Raw genomic sequence first — 16124 nt, forward strand, 5'->3', positions numbered from 1 at the left:
GCTGAAAAAACAAAATGTTCTGGTATTTCTGGTTCTAATCAAACCAAAAAGCCATATAAGAAATGTTATATTTTGGTGAGATTTACATCATAATTTTGCAGATCCAAGAGATGTGAATACATTTCACATAAGAATCCTATTATTAGATATGTACCCAATTGTCTAAACAAATAGCCAGAGCAATTCTATCTTATTTCAGCCACTTTTGTTTGGTTTTCCATCTTTTCTCATTTTCTAATATTTTATTCAGATTTATGATGCACATTTCAGATAATTCTAAATTAAACCAAGAATCCATATATCCTTGTCCATTCTTCAGACGCATATACTTTAAGGCCAGAAGGGACTATCATGACCACCTAGTCTGACCTCCTGCACATCACTGGACACAGAACCTCACCCATGCACTCCTATAATAGACCCATAATATCTAGCTGAGTTATTGAAGACCTCACATCTTAATTTAAAGACTTCAAGTTACAGAGAATCTACCATGTGCTCTAGTTCAAACCAGCAAGTGACCCGTGCCCCCATACTGCAGGAGAAGGTGAAAACCCCCCAGGGTCTTTGCCAATCTGACATAGGGGAAAATTCCTTCCCGACCCCAAATATGGCAATCAGTTACACCCTGAGCATGTGGGTCGACCCATCAGCCAGACATCTAGGAAAGAATTTTCTGTAGTAATTCAGAACCCTCCACATCTAGTGTCCATTCTTTGGTCATTGAAGATATTTGCAGTCACATAAGAGCCATATGCCATTACAGGCAACCTTATCATACCATCCCCTCCATAAACTTATCAAGTCCTGAAACAAGTTAGGTTTTTTGTTCCACTACTCCCCTTGGCAGGCTGTTCCAGAACTTCACTTCTCTGATGGTTCAAAACCTTCATCTAATTTCAAGCCTAAAACTTATTGATGGCCAATTTATATCCATTTGTTCTTGTGCCAGCCCTGGGTCTTAACTTAAATATCTCCTCTCCCTCCCTACTATTTATCCTTCTGATGCATTTATAGAGAGCAATCATATCTCCCCTCATCCTTCATTTGGTTAGGCCAAACAAGCTAAGCTCAAGCCTCCTCTTGTAGGGTAGGTTCTCCAGTCCTCTGATCATCCTAATAGCCCTGTTCCAGTTTCAATTAATCTTTCTTAAACATGAGAGACCAGAATTGCACATAGTATCAGACCGATGAGTTAAGTCTCCATAGCTTATGAGTTACAAATCACTTACCTCACTCCAGTTCCCCACTATCCCGTGCACATCATCATGCAAACTACTGGACATTCTGGCATAGTCCAGTTCTGTGGCATTTAGTAATTTTCTCTCAGAAACTGTACTGTGGTTCTTTGGAGCAACTTCAAGACTTGGAGATTTTGTGCTCTGGATATAATCTATATTGTTGGAGGGTTCCATTTCTGTTCTATTTTCAAACTGGGCTCTTGATATGTTACCAAACATTGCTGGCTTTATTTTAACAGATCCTTTTGTGGTGGTCTTTTCTGTGACAGGTGTAGTTATTTGTACACTGATACTTTTTGGGTTCTCAGTTCTTGAAGATGACAGTCTTTCTGCTGCTGTGCTAGTAGACGGTGTAGAAGATTCATGTTGATAGAATGTTGGTGAGATTTTGGGAGTCTTAATGACATGAGACCTAATGTTTGGACTTTTGCTCCTGGTTTTGATTGCAAGGGTGCTTTCGACTTTATAAGGGACATCAGTAGGTTTTTCATTGCCTCCTACTGGCCAATCAGTATTAACAGATTCTTCAGTTAAATAATCATAGCCAGGAGTTACTTCTGGACTTCTGTTTAATGAGAAGGAGTGATTAGATCCTCCCGTCCGAACAAGGCCCTCTTCTGAAGCAGAGTCTGGATCTATGTTAGAGACATTTCGGACATTTCTTATATTTTCAATACTTGAACTATTACTTACAGGACACGAAGTACTATTTTGGTGTGACCTGTTTCCATTAAACACAAAGGGATAATTATAATCATTATTTAATCTGGTAGAATTATTTGGTAATGGTTTTTTTCCCACGTTGTCCTTTTTGGAAGAGTGGACAAGACTGGAGGAAGTAGATGCCAAAGCAGTTGTGATTTGGAACTTGGGTATTTTTGTTGTTGTCAGGTATCTTTGGCCTTGCTTAGGGATGGGCATTCTGCCTGGCAGGCCTCTTTTGGGATTAATTGCTGTCTTCCTGATTATGATCTTTCCTCTGTTGGGTTTCAATGGGGGTATCAATAGTTGTTTGGTGGAAGGACACTGCTGGAGGCCACACAAAGCTTTAGAATTTGGTTTCTTGGACATATCACATGATTCATCATTGTTTTTGGTGCAAGTGATTTTACGAGTCCGTACCCCACCGCCACACGTAACTGTGCACTGCAAAATAAATAGTCAATTTTCAGTCCCTATCTCTTGATTCTCCTGCACACATTCATACACATCATCACGAAACCTGCATCTATCTGTAAAAATCAATATTCCTATCAAAATTGTAACAAAGTTTTCCCATAGAAACAAACATTTTGATTTTTAGTAGGATGGAGTTCTTCACAGAAGGGAGATTTGTAATACATTCCCACATATTGTACATAGTGAATGTCACCCAAGGTGGATAGAAATAACACAGATTAAATGGTGAAGGCAGCATCTCAAAGTGGGATCATTCCATTGCACAGAGTCTTAGAGCACACTATTTTCAAGTCCTGTTTGCACAATCCCTTCCCCACACAAAGATTAAGAAATGTTAGAGACATAAAAAGCCACGACCCAAAAAATGCTTCGCCTGCTCAATTTTGGTTGGTGTCAGTCTCCCAGAGCTGAATTTTCATGTAATGTCCTTCAGCCTCCTCCATCTCCAGAAGCTAACCTGTGTTTCAAACTCCCCTACATACTCTTTTCTTCAGTTGCTGTCACTCAGCATGTGTGTGTAAAAGTTCTGCCCAAGTCTCTACCTTATTCTTAGTTTCCTAGATTCTTCTGTCCCTTCCGCTCTATGAAGGGAACTAGAAGGGAAAGGAGGAGTGTGAAGAGTTCCCTAAAACCTGCTGAATAGAAAATGGAGCCAAAACTGCATTCTCTCAATTTGCCAGTAAATGTCCCACTACAGCACTGAGGTAGCCCTCTTACTCTGTTTTCTATAGCACGGATTCATGAAAAACTGATGCTAAATTAATGGAATTGCACGAATACTTTGTTAATATTTTACGAGGAAGCCTGTGTAGGTTGTAATTTATTTTCCTTTATCAGTCCAATATACCAGTTGAAAAGCACACTCTCTGGCCTAGTACAGAAAGATCCATGGAAAGGTCATGGGCCTGCATCCTCTTTGACCCTCCCAATCCATTGGATACTCTGTGCCATTCCACCCCAGCAGATTACAAGGAGAACAGTCCCTGTGTTCTAATGAGTTCAGGGTCTGCAACTGTCCCTGGCCCTTTTGCAAGAGGAGAAGAATGCTCCTTCCTCCCACACTCACCGGCACAATCTGGTCCTCAGTGGCTGAGGTTTTTCTGAAATTTCCCCACATTTCTGTAGCTCTACAGGTGTTAGCAAATAGTACTAGTGCAGACTGACAGCTGGCACTTTAACTACTGGGTCCTCTAACCCTGCTCAAAGCAGGTCCAGATGACATGCTGGTAGAAACAACAATGGCCAGGTTACAGAATCATAGAAATATAGAACTGAAAGGTACCTTGAAAAGTCATCAAGACCAGCCCCATGCGCTGAGGCAGGACCAAGTAAAACTAGACCAACCTTGACAGGTGACTGTCTAACCTGTCCTTAGAAACCTCTAGTGATGGGGACCCAACAACTTCCCTAGGTAATCTATTCCAGAGCTTAATTACCCTTACAGTTCGGAGGATTTTCCTAATATCTAACTTAAGTGACTCCTGCTGCGGATTAAGCCCATTGCTTCTTGTCCTACTTTCAGCGGACACAGAAAACAATTGATCACTATCCTCTTTATAATACCCCTTAACATATTTGAAGACTATTGTTGGGTCCCCTTCAAGTCGTCTTTTATCAAAACTAAACAAAAAAGACTTAACTTTTCCTTATAGATCAGTTTTTCTAAATCTTTTATCATTTTTGTTGCTCTTCTCTGGACTCTCTCCAGTTTGTCCACATTTTCCCTAAACTGTGGTACTCGGAATTGGATGCTGTACTCCAACTGAGGCCTCACCAGTGCAGAGCAGAGCAGGACAATTACCTCCTCTGTCTTACATATGACACACCTGTTAATATACTCTAGAATGCTATTTGGGCAACTGCATCACATTGTTGACTCATTCAGTTTGTGCTCCACTATAACCCACAGATCCTTTTCAGCAGTACTACCACCTAAACAGTTATTCCTCATTTTGTAGTTGTGCCTTTGATTTTTCCTTCCTACATGACATTCTCATAGGCAAACTAGGGAAAGGTGGTCTAGATGAAATTCTTATAAAGTGGGTGCATGTACACAAATTTTATAAGCACCTTCTCCACTCTATCATTCAAGTCATTAAGGAAAATATTGACTAATACCAGTCCCAGGACTGACCTCCACAGGAACCCACTAGATACGCCTTTGACAGCAAACTCTTGATAACAAATAGCACTTTGGAGGACAGGATTAGAATCGATAACTATTCTTTGAGTAGTCTTTCAACCAGTTATGCATCCATTTTATAGTCATTTCATGTAAATCCTGCTGACTTGAATATATCTAACTTATCTAAATATTTAACCTGTTCTTCCCATATTTTGGCTTGAATTCTTTCCCCCTTGTTGTTAGTATTAATTGTGTTGAGTATCTGGTCAACTTTAACCTTTTTAGTGAAGGCTAAAGCAAAATAGGCATTAATATCTCAGCCTTCCTGATTTTATCCTTTATTAGTTCCTCTTCCACATTATGTAGATGGCCTGATGGAGCCATACGGGCCCTTACTATTCCTAACTTTCCTTCACATTGGGGTAGTTTGCAGTTGTACCTTTAATATTATCTCCCTGAGAAACTGTCAGATCTCCTGAACAAATTTAATCGTTTTTTCTGTGGAACCTCATCTACCAGTTCTCTGAGTTTGTTATTCTTCTTTTTTGAAGTCTATTGTCCTTATTCTGCTTCTGTGACTTCTTCCTTTCCTTAAAATCCTAAAATTTATTATTTCATGATCACTTTCAACCAAATTGTCTTCCACCTTCAGATTCACAATCAATTCCTCCCTGTTGGTCAAAATCAAGTCTAATATGACTGTTCCTCTGGTTACTTCATTCACTTTCTGAAACAAAAAGGTTGTTCCCAATACATTCCAATAGCTCAATGGAAATTTTGTTTTTTGCCATATTACTTTCCCAACAGATATCTTGGTAGTTAAAGTCACCCAGTTACTACTAGGTCTTGTGTTTTGGATAATTCTGTTATTTGTTCTAGAAATGTCTCATCCACCTCCTCTTTCTGATTTGGTGGACTATAGTAGACCCCTACCATGATGCCACCCCTATTTTCCTCCCTACTATCTTTACCCAGTGACTTTCAATTGGTCTGCATCTCACCTCCCTCTGGGTCTCAGAACCTGTATATACATTCCTGATGTATAATGCAAAACCTCCCTTTTTGTTCTTGCCTGACCTTCCTGAACAAGCTATACCCCTCTACACCAATTAAGCCATAATTTAGCGTATGTACTGATGCTTCACTTCTGCTATTCATTATCCACATTCCTTGCATTTGTTTAAAGACATCTAAGATGTTGAGCAGATTCCCCCACTCTATGCAAGCTCTCTTACCATTGCTAGCACCTGCAGAACTATACCAAAACTGCAGCATTGGTGGGAAAATTTCCAAAATTCCTGAGCAAATAAGGCCAGTGACCTTCATTTACCATGAAGATAAATGTCGTCATGTTTTCTCTGTAGGTCACAGCTGCAGCAACACATTTAATCTATGGCTCTTTATTTAAATAACTTTGAAGATTATGTTGGGGATCATATCCTGAGCTATGCTAATTTACTTTGGATGAGGTTCTGTCCCTCTGAAGTAATGTACATGGCTAGCACAGGATTTTGATTAAGGATGAAGATGACAACTATTGATGACAACTGTGTTCCTTGCTTCTGAAGAAACTAACCAATCTCATCCTAGCTTTCCTACACTTTAATGCCATTTTGACCCAAACATTTTGGTTGTGATTTTCAAAGTTTCAGATTAGTTGGATCCTAATTTTCATTAGTTTTTAATGGGAATTGGACATTCCAAATGCAATGATTTTAATGGGAAATGAAACTCAATATAGCATTAGTGGCTTTGCAGATCTCACCCTTAAACTGTGGTTGACACCCCAAAAGAGATTTTAGAATGAAACTGTAGCCCTCCATATTTCTGAGTGCATCTTTGAATGATCTAGTCCTGTATTAAAATTAAAGTGCTCCCATTGATTACAGTAGGATGGAAAGGTGTTGAACACTTTGCAGGATCAGGCCTGTGATCCACAGAGTTCTAAGGAGCATGAAGTCCTTCTATAGATGAAAGGCTGTAATAACGTAGATATCAAATGAGTTTAATAGAGTCACACACATCAGATATGCTCTACTATTTTAAAACAAATTTGATATAGAAATATTTTTGATGACCTCATTCTGTAGTTCACTGGTTGCCACTAAAATAACTGCACATTATTTATTGACCACTTTAAGGATGTGCAGATTGTTTGTCAGAACTCCAGACTATTGTAGTCAAGGGAAACATAATAAGTTCATATGTTGTTGCAATACAGAGATAAAGCTTACAAAGTAGAATGGGGGCCTTGGAGATCCTTTGTGTGCCAATATAAAATGCTGTAAAATCTCCCAGATCTGTTCCATAGCTGTGCTGCTGTCTGGACTCTAAAAGATGTGAACACGCAAGCAGCTCTTTCCTACAGCATCACATGCTCTGCAAGCCAGACCCTTGGAAGGCTCTTGCTATTTAGCTAGTCAATGTCTGTTAAGTGTGGTAAATATGAAAAGCACTTCATAAATCCTAAAGTGGAAATGGGGGCAAGCCTCAAAGTTCAGAACTGGATTTGGATAGCTGACTCCTACCAGCTGACTTGGGCTTGTGAGGCTCCAGCTGCAGGGCTGTTTAATTGCAGGGTAGACGTCCCCACAGTCTTCAAGTTGGCAAGAAGCTGGGAATGGGTGACAGGGGATGGATCACTTGATGATACCTGTTCTACTCATTCCTTCTGAAGCACCCACCATTGGCCACTGTCGGAAGACAGGATACGGGGCTAGTTGGATCATTGGTCTGACCCAGTATGGCCATTCTTATGTTCCGGGCTCCCTTTGAGGTGGGAGGGTCCCAGAGCTCAGGCTGCATCCCAAGTCTAGGACCCTCATAAGATCTTAGAGCCCGGGCTCCAGCCCAAGCACAGAATCTACATTGCAATTAAAAACCCCACAGCCCGAGTCCGCTTAGTCTTAGGAGGGCATGCTGTGGTGGTGGTGGTTGGTTTTTCTCTGCAAGTTTCTATGGAGAGGCATTAGTCCTTGGAGAGAGGGATCTGAGAGAGCAGTGGGCGAGTTGGTCTCTGATTGGACACAATTCTTGAGGCAGAGTTGCTCTCTGGGAACAGGGCATTGGGGTGAGATTCTGGGAGGAAGAGGTTGCCTGTATGCTGTGTAACCATCTGTGTTCCAGGATTGGTGTACGTGTATAAGTAATGGAAGTTACATATAGAATATATCCAGACTGTGCATCGCTGATTTTTCCTTCACTGAGAAGCCAGTCTGCGAGACCCTAGAGATTTCTGCTACTGCTCAGCACAGGGGTGGTACTAGCGTCTGAATGGGAACCTGGTGTCAAAAGAAGGGGCGTCATTATCACTGCTTTTATCCATCATTATTGTAGAGAAGGGCCTGAAACAAATGTCCAGAATGACTCTGGATCTAGCTTTGTATCTTTTCACTGGACCAACCTCCTCCCCTCCCCCATCCTATTACTGCCCAACTTGAAATTCAAATTCCAAATTTTTCTCCAAGATTAAAATGTTCAGATTCTGAGTTAGGATTTGGCCCATAGTAGAGACAGATTTGAAGGGAGAACTAGTAATTGAACCTGGTATAGCTCAGGGCTTTGGTTTAGGTGGATAGCTGCTTATATAGGTTCCTTCTCAATTCTGGAGAGATGGGAGCACTGGTAACTTGCTTCTCTTTCTTACATCTCCCCATGACTCTTTCTGCAGAGACTTTCCACCTTGAGATTTGGAGACCGAACAGAAGCGTTAGTTCTATTGATTGCCAGGCGTTTACCTCAGTCCAGTTGCTCACTGTCCAGTCTGATGGGCATAGGACATCTCTGTTGCATGAAAGGTGTGTCTTTGGTTTAAGCAGATGCTGGCAGTCTTTAGCTGCCAATGCCTGCTCATCAGATCCCACTGTCTGGATGCAAAGGACAGTTCGTTTCTTCTCTCCTGTTGGGCCGCAGGTGGTCGAACACTTCTGCCATTCTCCTGCCCACCACCTGCAATCCAAGTCAAAGGAAATGCAGCACATCAGAAGGAGCAAATCATTAATCCATTGCAGGGACACTAGATAAAGGTAACTTTGGGGAGGCGCCGAGAATACAGAAGTAACATAATGAAGAGTTCTGGGCTTGTATTTAAGTTCTTCACAGAAAATATTAAGCCCCTAACTTTCCCCCTCTGTTCTGTGCCCAGTATCTGATGGGCAGTTCAGATGCTGTTCCTGTGTCAGCAGTAGATGATGAAGATTACATTTCTAGAATGCCTAAGAATATAAACCATATTCAAAGCATTCTTCCAAACCTAACTACGACTCATATCTGTGCTGTCCAGGCAGTTCATTCATTCTACTGTACACTTGCTCATTATGATCTTAGTACTGAAAGCAAATGAGAACAAACTAGGTATATGGTTATGCCACATAATTAGAACTGGAAAAGACCGATCATGTCATCTCATTTGTTCCACGTACAATCCCTGCTCCAATGACTATTTAATTATTTATATAAAATGGAACACTTTCAACAGGAGCTATTGAGAGAGTCCCACACCAGGCTATCCCAGAGTGCTCTCTTGCAGCATAGGAGACTGCAATTCAATTCCCTTCTCCACATCAAACAGAGATGGGAACTGAACCCAGATTTCCCAGTGGCTGGACTCAAGGTTGTAAGGAGGACACCCCCCCAGCTGTTTTGTGACTCTATCCAAAACTAATTGAAAAGTTTTGGCAATGTTGACACAAAACATTTTGATTTTTCTGTTTGGTTGAAACTATTTGGCAAATTCAACATGACCTAACACGCAACAGGAATTTATTAATAGGTTTGGGTTGACCAGGACTTCATTATTTGATGAGTCAACTATTCAGTGAAAAAAAATTGCCCAGCTCTACCCATTACATTACCATATCTTCTTCCTTCACCCTAGACACCTGTAAGTCAGTGGCATGGTCTGGCCAGGGCATTGCAACTCTTTCTTGGGCCCAGGCTCCGAGGAAGGCCACAGAGCCTTCCTTTAGGGGAATAAACAGTGACCATTTACAAGTCTTTAGCCCCGGCCTCCAGCGGGGCAGGCTTCCTTCCCAGTCGGTAGCCCTCCGGCCCTCCCATAGGGCAGGGCTGATATGGGGTCCGTAGTCCTGGCCTTCCAACAGGCGGGCTAGCAAGCAGTCTGGTGCCCCCTGCCCTCAGGCAGGGTGGGGCAGGTAAGCAGTCTATAGCCCCCGGCCTTCCTACAGGCGGGGCTGGTAAAACAGTCTAGTAGTCCTGGCCCTCAGGCAAGGTGGGACAGGCAAGTAGTTTATGGTCCCTGGCCTGCAAGCCAGGAAGCGCTGATGGGGCAGTCAATAGCCCCCGACCTTCCCACAGGCAGGGCTAGCAAAATAGTCTGGAGCCCCCGGCCTTGCAGGCAGGTGGGGCCAGTAGAGCTCGGTATCCTCTGCTAGCCAAACGCAGAGGATGCCAAGCACTCCTAGGGTGGTTAGGGAAGAGGGGAGGGGAACGCAGACCCACCCGAGTCCACTGCGTCCCAACCCAGGGCCCTATCAGTGGCAAAGCTGTTTGTCACTGAGTCAGTGGGACTCCAGCTGCAACACACTGACAGGGTTTAGCCCCTGCCTCAGCCACTTGCTAGTCAGCTGTCCCTGGGCCACTTCCTCCCATCCTGTCCCTGGGTACCTGCAGGCATTAGTCTCCCTCTGGGTCACTGGGGTACACTGCGAGCAGCAGGCCCACCAGTTCCTCCCCATTGACCGGCGGCAGGTCCAGGAACTCCTCTGCATCATTAGCGGAGGGCAGCTCCTTCAGGTCCCAGGGGTTCCCTCCGGTACACAGGGTTCAGTCAGCTCCCAGGGGTCCAAGCATCAGGCAGCTCCTCCAGGTCAGGGCTGGCCTCAGGGGGTATTTCCCACCCGGGAGTCTTGGGTGGTTCGTTCCAGCTACTAGGGCCTGGTGGCCCCACCCAATCACTAGAGCTCAGCAGCCCTCTCCAGTTGCCAGGGCTTGGTGACCCTCTCCAGTCGCTAGGGCCTGGCAATCTGGGCAGGTTTTGGATGCTCCGCTTGGTGGGGTGGTTGCTCCAAACAGCTGCTGGGCCTGGGTCAGGCCTAGGCTGCAGCCTCCAGGAAGACACGTCTGCCTCCAGCAGCAGCTTCCCCTCTACTAAGCTGCTAGGCTGGCTTTTTATAGTCCCCTTCCCCTCATTGGCTCCACCCCTCTGTTTCCAGGCAGTTTGGCCTGTAGGGCCCTGGTCTGCCCGGCAGGGGCGTCGTGACCCTTCCTTGAGCCCAGGCTCTGAGGAAGGCCACAGCGCCTTGCTACACACCCCTTTCTAATTGTTTGCTTTCTGAGTCAAATTAAAAGACAGAACAAAATAAAAGTACAGCTCAGAACATAAACCAAGGAACCAAATTTTGTTCTAGATCACATCAATGTATATCTGGAGTAACTCCAATGAAGTTAATGCATTTGGAGTTACACTGGTTTAATCAAGAATTTGATCTATTACTTGTTAAACTGACACTACTACACAAGAAATGCAAAGAAAGAAACAAGGGTTATTCCTTCTTCTAAACCCCCTATTTCTGTCCTGTTGTCTATAGGGTTGGAAAGGTCTGGCCTGAGACCTTGGCTGCCACTGCACCTGGGGATGTGACTGCTGCCTAGAAAACTGGGGTGTGTAAAGGCCCAGGGAGTGAAGCATGGCCCTGGAGTACTTCAGACCATGCTACTTCGCATCAGTCTGGTCTGAAAATAAGGCCGACCCATCAAAGGGGAGGTCCTAGATGGATTGCTGCACCTCCTGGACAGCCATGAGGATTGCAGCCATGGGGATCTTCGCATAGAAATGGCGGAGGCTATGGCCCTGCCCACCGAATCAGCCGCGTCCAAGGACATCTGGAGAGCTGCTCTAGCTACCGCAGTACCCTCCTCCACAATAGTATTAAAGTTTGAGGCCTGATCCTGGGGCAGGGCCTCAGCGAACCATCTGAGAGAGTCCCACAGGTTGAAATTATACTGCCCTGGATGGCAATCCTAAACTGAAGGCTTTCCATTGAATAAATCTTTCTTCCAAACAAGTCTAGCTTCTTATTGTCCTTGTTCTTGGGAGTCAACCCTGGTTGACCCTGCCTATCCCGCTTATTCGCAGTGTCTACTACCAGGGTTCCTGGGGCAGGGTGGGTGAACAAACACTCAAACCCCTTGGCCGGGATGTAATATTTCTTCTTGTCCGCCTTTGACTTGGGGCGACCGAGGTAGGGGTTTGCACAGGGCCTTCACAATCTTAAGGACCCCTTCGTGGACTGGGAGGGTCACTTGAGCTGCGGCAGCTGCCGCCAGCACATTAAAGAGGCTATCTGCGGCCTCTTTTAGCTCCTCCATCTTCAGCCCCAAGTTGGAGGCAACCCTCTTGAGCAGCTCCTGCTGCGCCCTAAAATCATCCAGTGGCACAGAGTGGTCCTGGGAGACTGCCTCATCAGGTGAGGAGGAGGAGGATTGCAGTGGTGCAGCCTGCAGGTGTGGCCCCTCCTGGTGAAAAGCTGCACCCGCTGAGGTTCCCTCCTAGGGGTCTGACTCCTCATCCAAGGAGTGGTGCTGATGGGCCTTTTCTGGCACCAGGGGCACAGACTGCACCCCCAAAGATGTAATGGATTGGGGTCCAGGTCTCACCTGGAGACCCCATGGGACCCAATAAGGCTATTGGGGTGGCCACTGTCCTTGGGGCCAACTGGGGACCTGCGCCATGGGCTCTGGCACCTTATGAGGGCGTCGACTCGCCCGACGACTGTCCCCCCGGGAGACCCTGAAGCAGCATCGGAGTCAGAGGCCCTGGACCTGCGGTACCGTGTCTGTCCCGGGTCAGAGGAACCTCTCCGTGCCAGGGAACGCCCCATCGACGCCTCCGACCTGGAGGACGATGAGGACTGCCTCTGTCACCACAAATGGTGCTGACGAGCGAGGTCACGCTCCAAAGAGCTCGAAGTACCAGAGTGTCGCCTCGGTACTGATGATTTCCGGCACCACTTGCCTTGCGGCTCTATAGCAGCCTTCGGTGACCGAGGTCGGCACCGTCCCGAACTCCTCGGTATTGAGCAGACTCTGGCGATCGGGTTCTGCACGCCTCTGCGCGGGCGAACTCTGTGATGCCGGGTCTTCCTCCTCTGACCAGGTTCTGCGCTGCCTCAGTGCGGGTGAACTCATCGGTGCCCGGTCCTCCTCCTCCTCCGACAGGGTTCTGTGCCAGCTGGGTGCAGGTGAACCCCTCGCTGCCAGAGAGCAGGAATAGGAGTTGTCCAAGCGCCGCCTGGTAGATCTCAACTGGTGCTGCCTCCTGGCTTGTGCTGCCTCCGGTGCTGGGGAGCAATGTCGGCGCCAAGAGGGAGACTCCATGTCCCGTGTTGGTGCAGGTCAGCTTGATGATGCTGACGTGGAGCAACTACTAGGGGAGTAGTTCTGCTCTACCCTCAGAAACCGTCCGGCAGGAGATCTTCCTCCCCATACCGGGGATCTCCTCTGCCATTCAGAGGGACCCAAGGCGGGTTTCCCCTGTGACACCAGCCCCTTCTCCCTCGGCAGAGGGTGGAGTGGAGGCGGTGTAGGCAAGGCCAACAAAGTTCTTGCCGCCTGAAAAGCCTCCAGCGTCGACGGCGTCAGCAGGGGCACTCTCCCACTCCCAGGAGTCGGGGGAGGCTCCCTAACCAGAGAAGCAGGCACCAGAGAAAGGGTCTCGATGGGCCGAGTTTGGTGCATCTCAATACTCGACCCCGCCCGTACCAACGGCGCGGGAAGTGTCCACGCTCAGTGCACAGCTTCTTCTTCCCTTCAGTACTGGTGAAGCTGCACGGTGCAGAGTCGCGGATGGTGCCGATGGCGCTCTCTGTACTGATGCCACACTCGGTACCGAGGTGGAGCAGGTCAGCTTGGACGCAAGGCAGAGCGCTGCCTCCATCAGCAGGGCTTTCAACTGGATTTCTCTGTCTTTTGGAGTCCTTGGTTCAAAAGCCTTGCAGATCTTGCACTTACCCTTTCTGTGGCCTTCCCCGAGCACTTAAGACAGCTGTCGTGGGGGTCACTGAGCAGGAGGCGCACGGCTTGAAGCCCAGTGACCAGGGCATGCCCCGGCCGCACGAAGTCCCAGCTGGGACTGCCTTATCTCTCACTACACTTAACAACTACTTAACTAACTAAAACTAAGCACAGAACAAACAAGTCTGAAGAAGGGGAATAGTACTTGCTGTGAGCAAGGCTAGTTCCAGCAACTGTCATGGGTGGAAAGAAGGAACTGAGGGGGAGTAGGGCCGGCAGTGCCTCATATACTGTGGCATGTGCGCAGGGCTCCGGGGGCGCCAGAGCTGGCCCTATGGGATCTGCTAAGGGGAAAAAAGTTCCAGGTAACCGTGCACTGAGGCGTGCGCACACTATAGTGGAATGGATATGAGCAAGCACTCAAAGAAGAATTAATATTTTGGATTCTAGTGTGTGATCTGAAACAGAACCAATGTCTACTATGCTAATTGAATTACTGTATTCTACCTTTGATATTTTCTGTACAAACGGCTGACTCTATTAAATGTCATTCTGAAAGCACTTCAATTCATGCTGACTGAACATCTGACTTATTCAATTACCTGCTCAGAGGATTTCAGCTGTGTCACCAAAAAGCGATAATGTGCCTCTTTGCTGTCACTTCTTACCATTCCTTCTGTTAGTCCCAGGACAAATATTTGTATTACCTCTGGGAAGTTAGCCTATTATTTTCGACATCACTGTGGGCAAAATATTGCTTAATACAAAAGCAGAATAAAGGTAAAATAAATACTTCCATGATAATAAATACATAATAAATTATTATGGTGTCAGGTTTAATTCGGTTTTCTGCCATGCATTCTATTCTGCAATACATTACTCTTTAGACTTGCTGTTTGACCTCCACATCCTAATCTTTTCCTCCCCATTCAGGTTTCTCACATTTAGCTCTTCAGTTTCCACTCCCTTCGTCTGTTCTCTGTAGCTTCACTCCTCAATTGCAAAAAACTGTCGCTCATATGAAGGTTGCTGATGTCTATTCATTTATAATCATACACTAAAAAAAAAAAAGACCCAGAGCCATCAAGCTGTGCACAATGACACTGCTAGTTTGTGTACCCATCTGGTCTCATCAGTGGTCTCTCTTATGCTCCATTTCCCATTCCCATCTATTGTTTAGTTACACTTGGTGCCTCTTCTCTTTAATTAGATTGTAAGGCCTTTGGGAAGGAACTCTTTTCCTACCTGTTTGCATAGTACACTGGGCCCCCATCCTGACGGAGGTCTCTGGATCTTGTAATAAAATAAACTATTTCAGTCGACCTGCATCTTGTCTCCAGGAATTTCCTTTCCCCTCCGTGCAGGTACAAAGAGTCAAGTGAAACCGACAAGTTGTTGAGAAGACACTGCCAAATCTTCTCAGTGGAGCACAGCAGTAAAGTAGAAGAAAAATACGTTGGCAGCCTGAACCAGCTCACTTCATACGAAGCTCTCACCCCCCAGATCTTCTTCCCAGATCTTTTTTGTAACATCTACTGTTCTGTAAAGCCCTGATCCAGCTAGGTACTTCAGCACCTGTGTAACTTGAGCACCATAGGAGTAGCTCTATTGACTTGAATGGAACGTCTCACGTGCTTCATGTTGCATATGTGAAGTGCTGAGTGCCCTTCATTCCCACAGCAGTGTTCCGCACCTTAAAGGAGCTTGCAGGATCAAGCCCTAAATTCTTAGTCTTCACCTTTCCCCTCTCACATGCACACATTCTATCGCTGAGACATTTTCTTTACTGAGTGGCTCTTGCTACCACAGGTTATCAGCTTATCAGGTTAAAGCAAAAACTGGAGCCCATATTCCATAAACTGTCAAAGTACATAGCTAGACCTGGACTAATAACGTGTAAGTAATAAGTTGTTACACACAAAAGAATATTAAGGTTGCAAAATCAATCACTCCAGTTAGGAAATGTCATAGCGAAGGTTGCCTGTGCATCCTCAGTTTGGCTCCCTTGTGCATATGCATGACAACACAGTCTTTGAGTCATACAGTCATAGAATTTAAAAATAGAAGGGACCACTAGATGATCAGTCTAACCTCCAGTATATCACAGACCACCAACACCACCTAGCATCCACACACTGAACCTAACAACGAAAATTAGGCCGAAGCCTTACAGACCACAGGAGACTAGATTATTTTGTATTACAGGCAGAAAAGAGGAGGGACCAAGGTGCCCCAGTGCCTGAGGCCCTGCAATGGCAGAGAAATGATTAAATGAGATATACCCAGATAATCCTGGCAAGTCATGCGCACACACATGCTGCAGAGGAAGGCGAAACTGCCTCTCAAAGTCACTGCCAGTCTGACATATGACAATCAGTTAGACCCTGAGCATCTGAGCAAGAACCAGCCAGCCAAACATCTGAAAGAGTGAACACTCAGTGCCACCTCAAAGCTCTGGCCCACCCTGCCCAATGGCCCATCTCCACCCCTGGCTATCCCAGATGCTTTAGAAGAAGAAAATAAAAATCCCAGAATAATGGGGGAGGGGCAGGAGTTCGCTTCCTGACCTGAAGGTGGCCAGCTGAAGTCTTGAAGCACAAGCTTTG

The 16124-nt window shown here is 45.8% G+C and overlaps 1 protein-coding gene across 1 annotated transcript in view; it reads right to left on the reverse strand.

Moving 5' to 3' along the window:
* The window catches only part of ADAMTS12 (ADAM metallopeptidase with thrombospondin type 1 motif 12), a 244510-nt gene that overhangs the window by 28898 nt on the left and 199488 nt on the right, over nucleotides 1-16124 (reverse strand). The window contains exons 18-19 of the mRNA XM_067545490.1: nucleotides 8283-8493; nucleotides 1233-2387 (exon numbers count right to left, since the gene is read on the reverse strand). Of these exons, the coding sequence (XP_067401591.1) occupies nucleotides 1233-2387; nucleotides 8283-8493 (1366 nt within the window). The remainder of the gene's footprint in view (nucleotides 1-1232; nucleotides 2388-8282; nucleotides 8494-16124) is intronic.

Source organism: Emydura macquarii, unplaced genomic scaffold, assembly GCF_026122565.2.
Source record: "Emydura macquarii macquarii isolate MOO-44397 ecotype Brisbane River unplaced genomic scaffold, CSIRO-AGI_Emac_v2 contig_1045, whole genome shotgun sequence".
NCBI lineage: Eukaryota > Metazoa > Chordata > Testudines > Chelidae > Emydura > Emydura macquarii.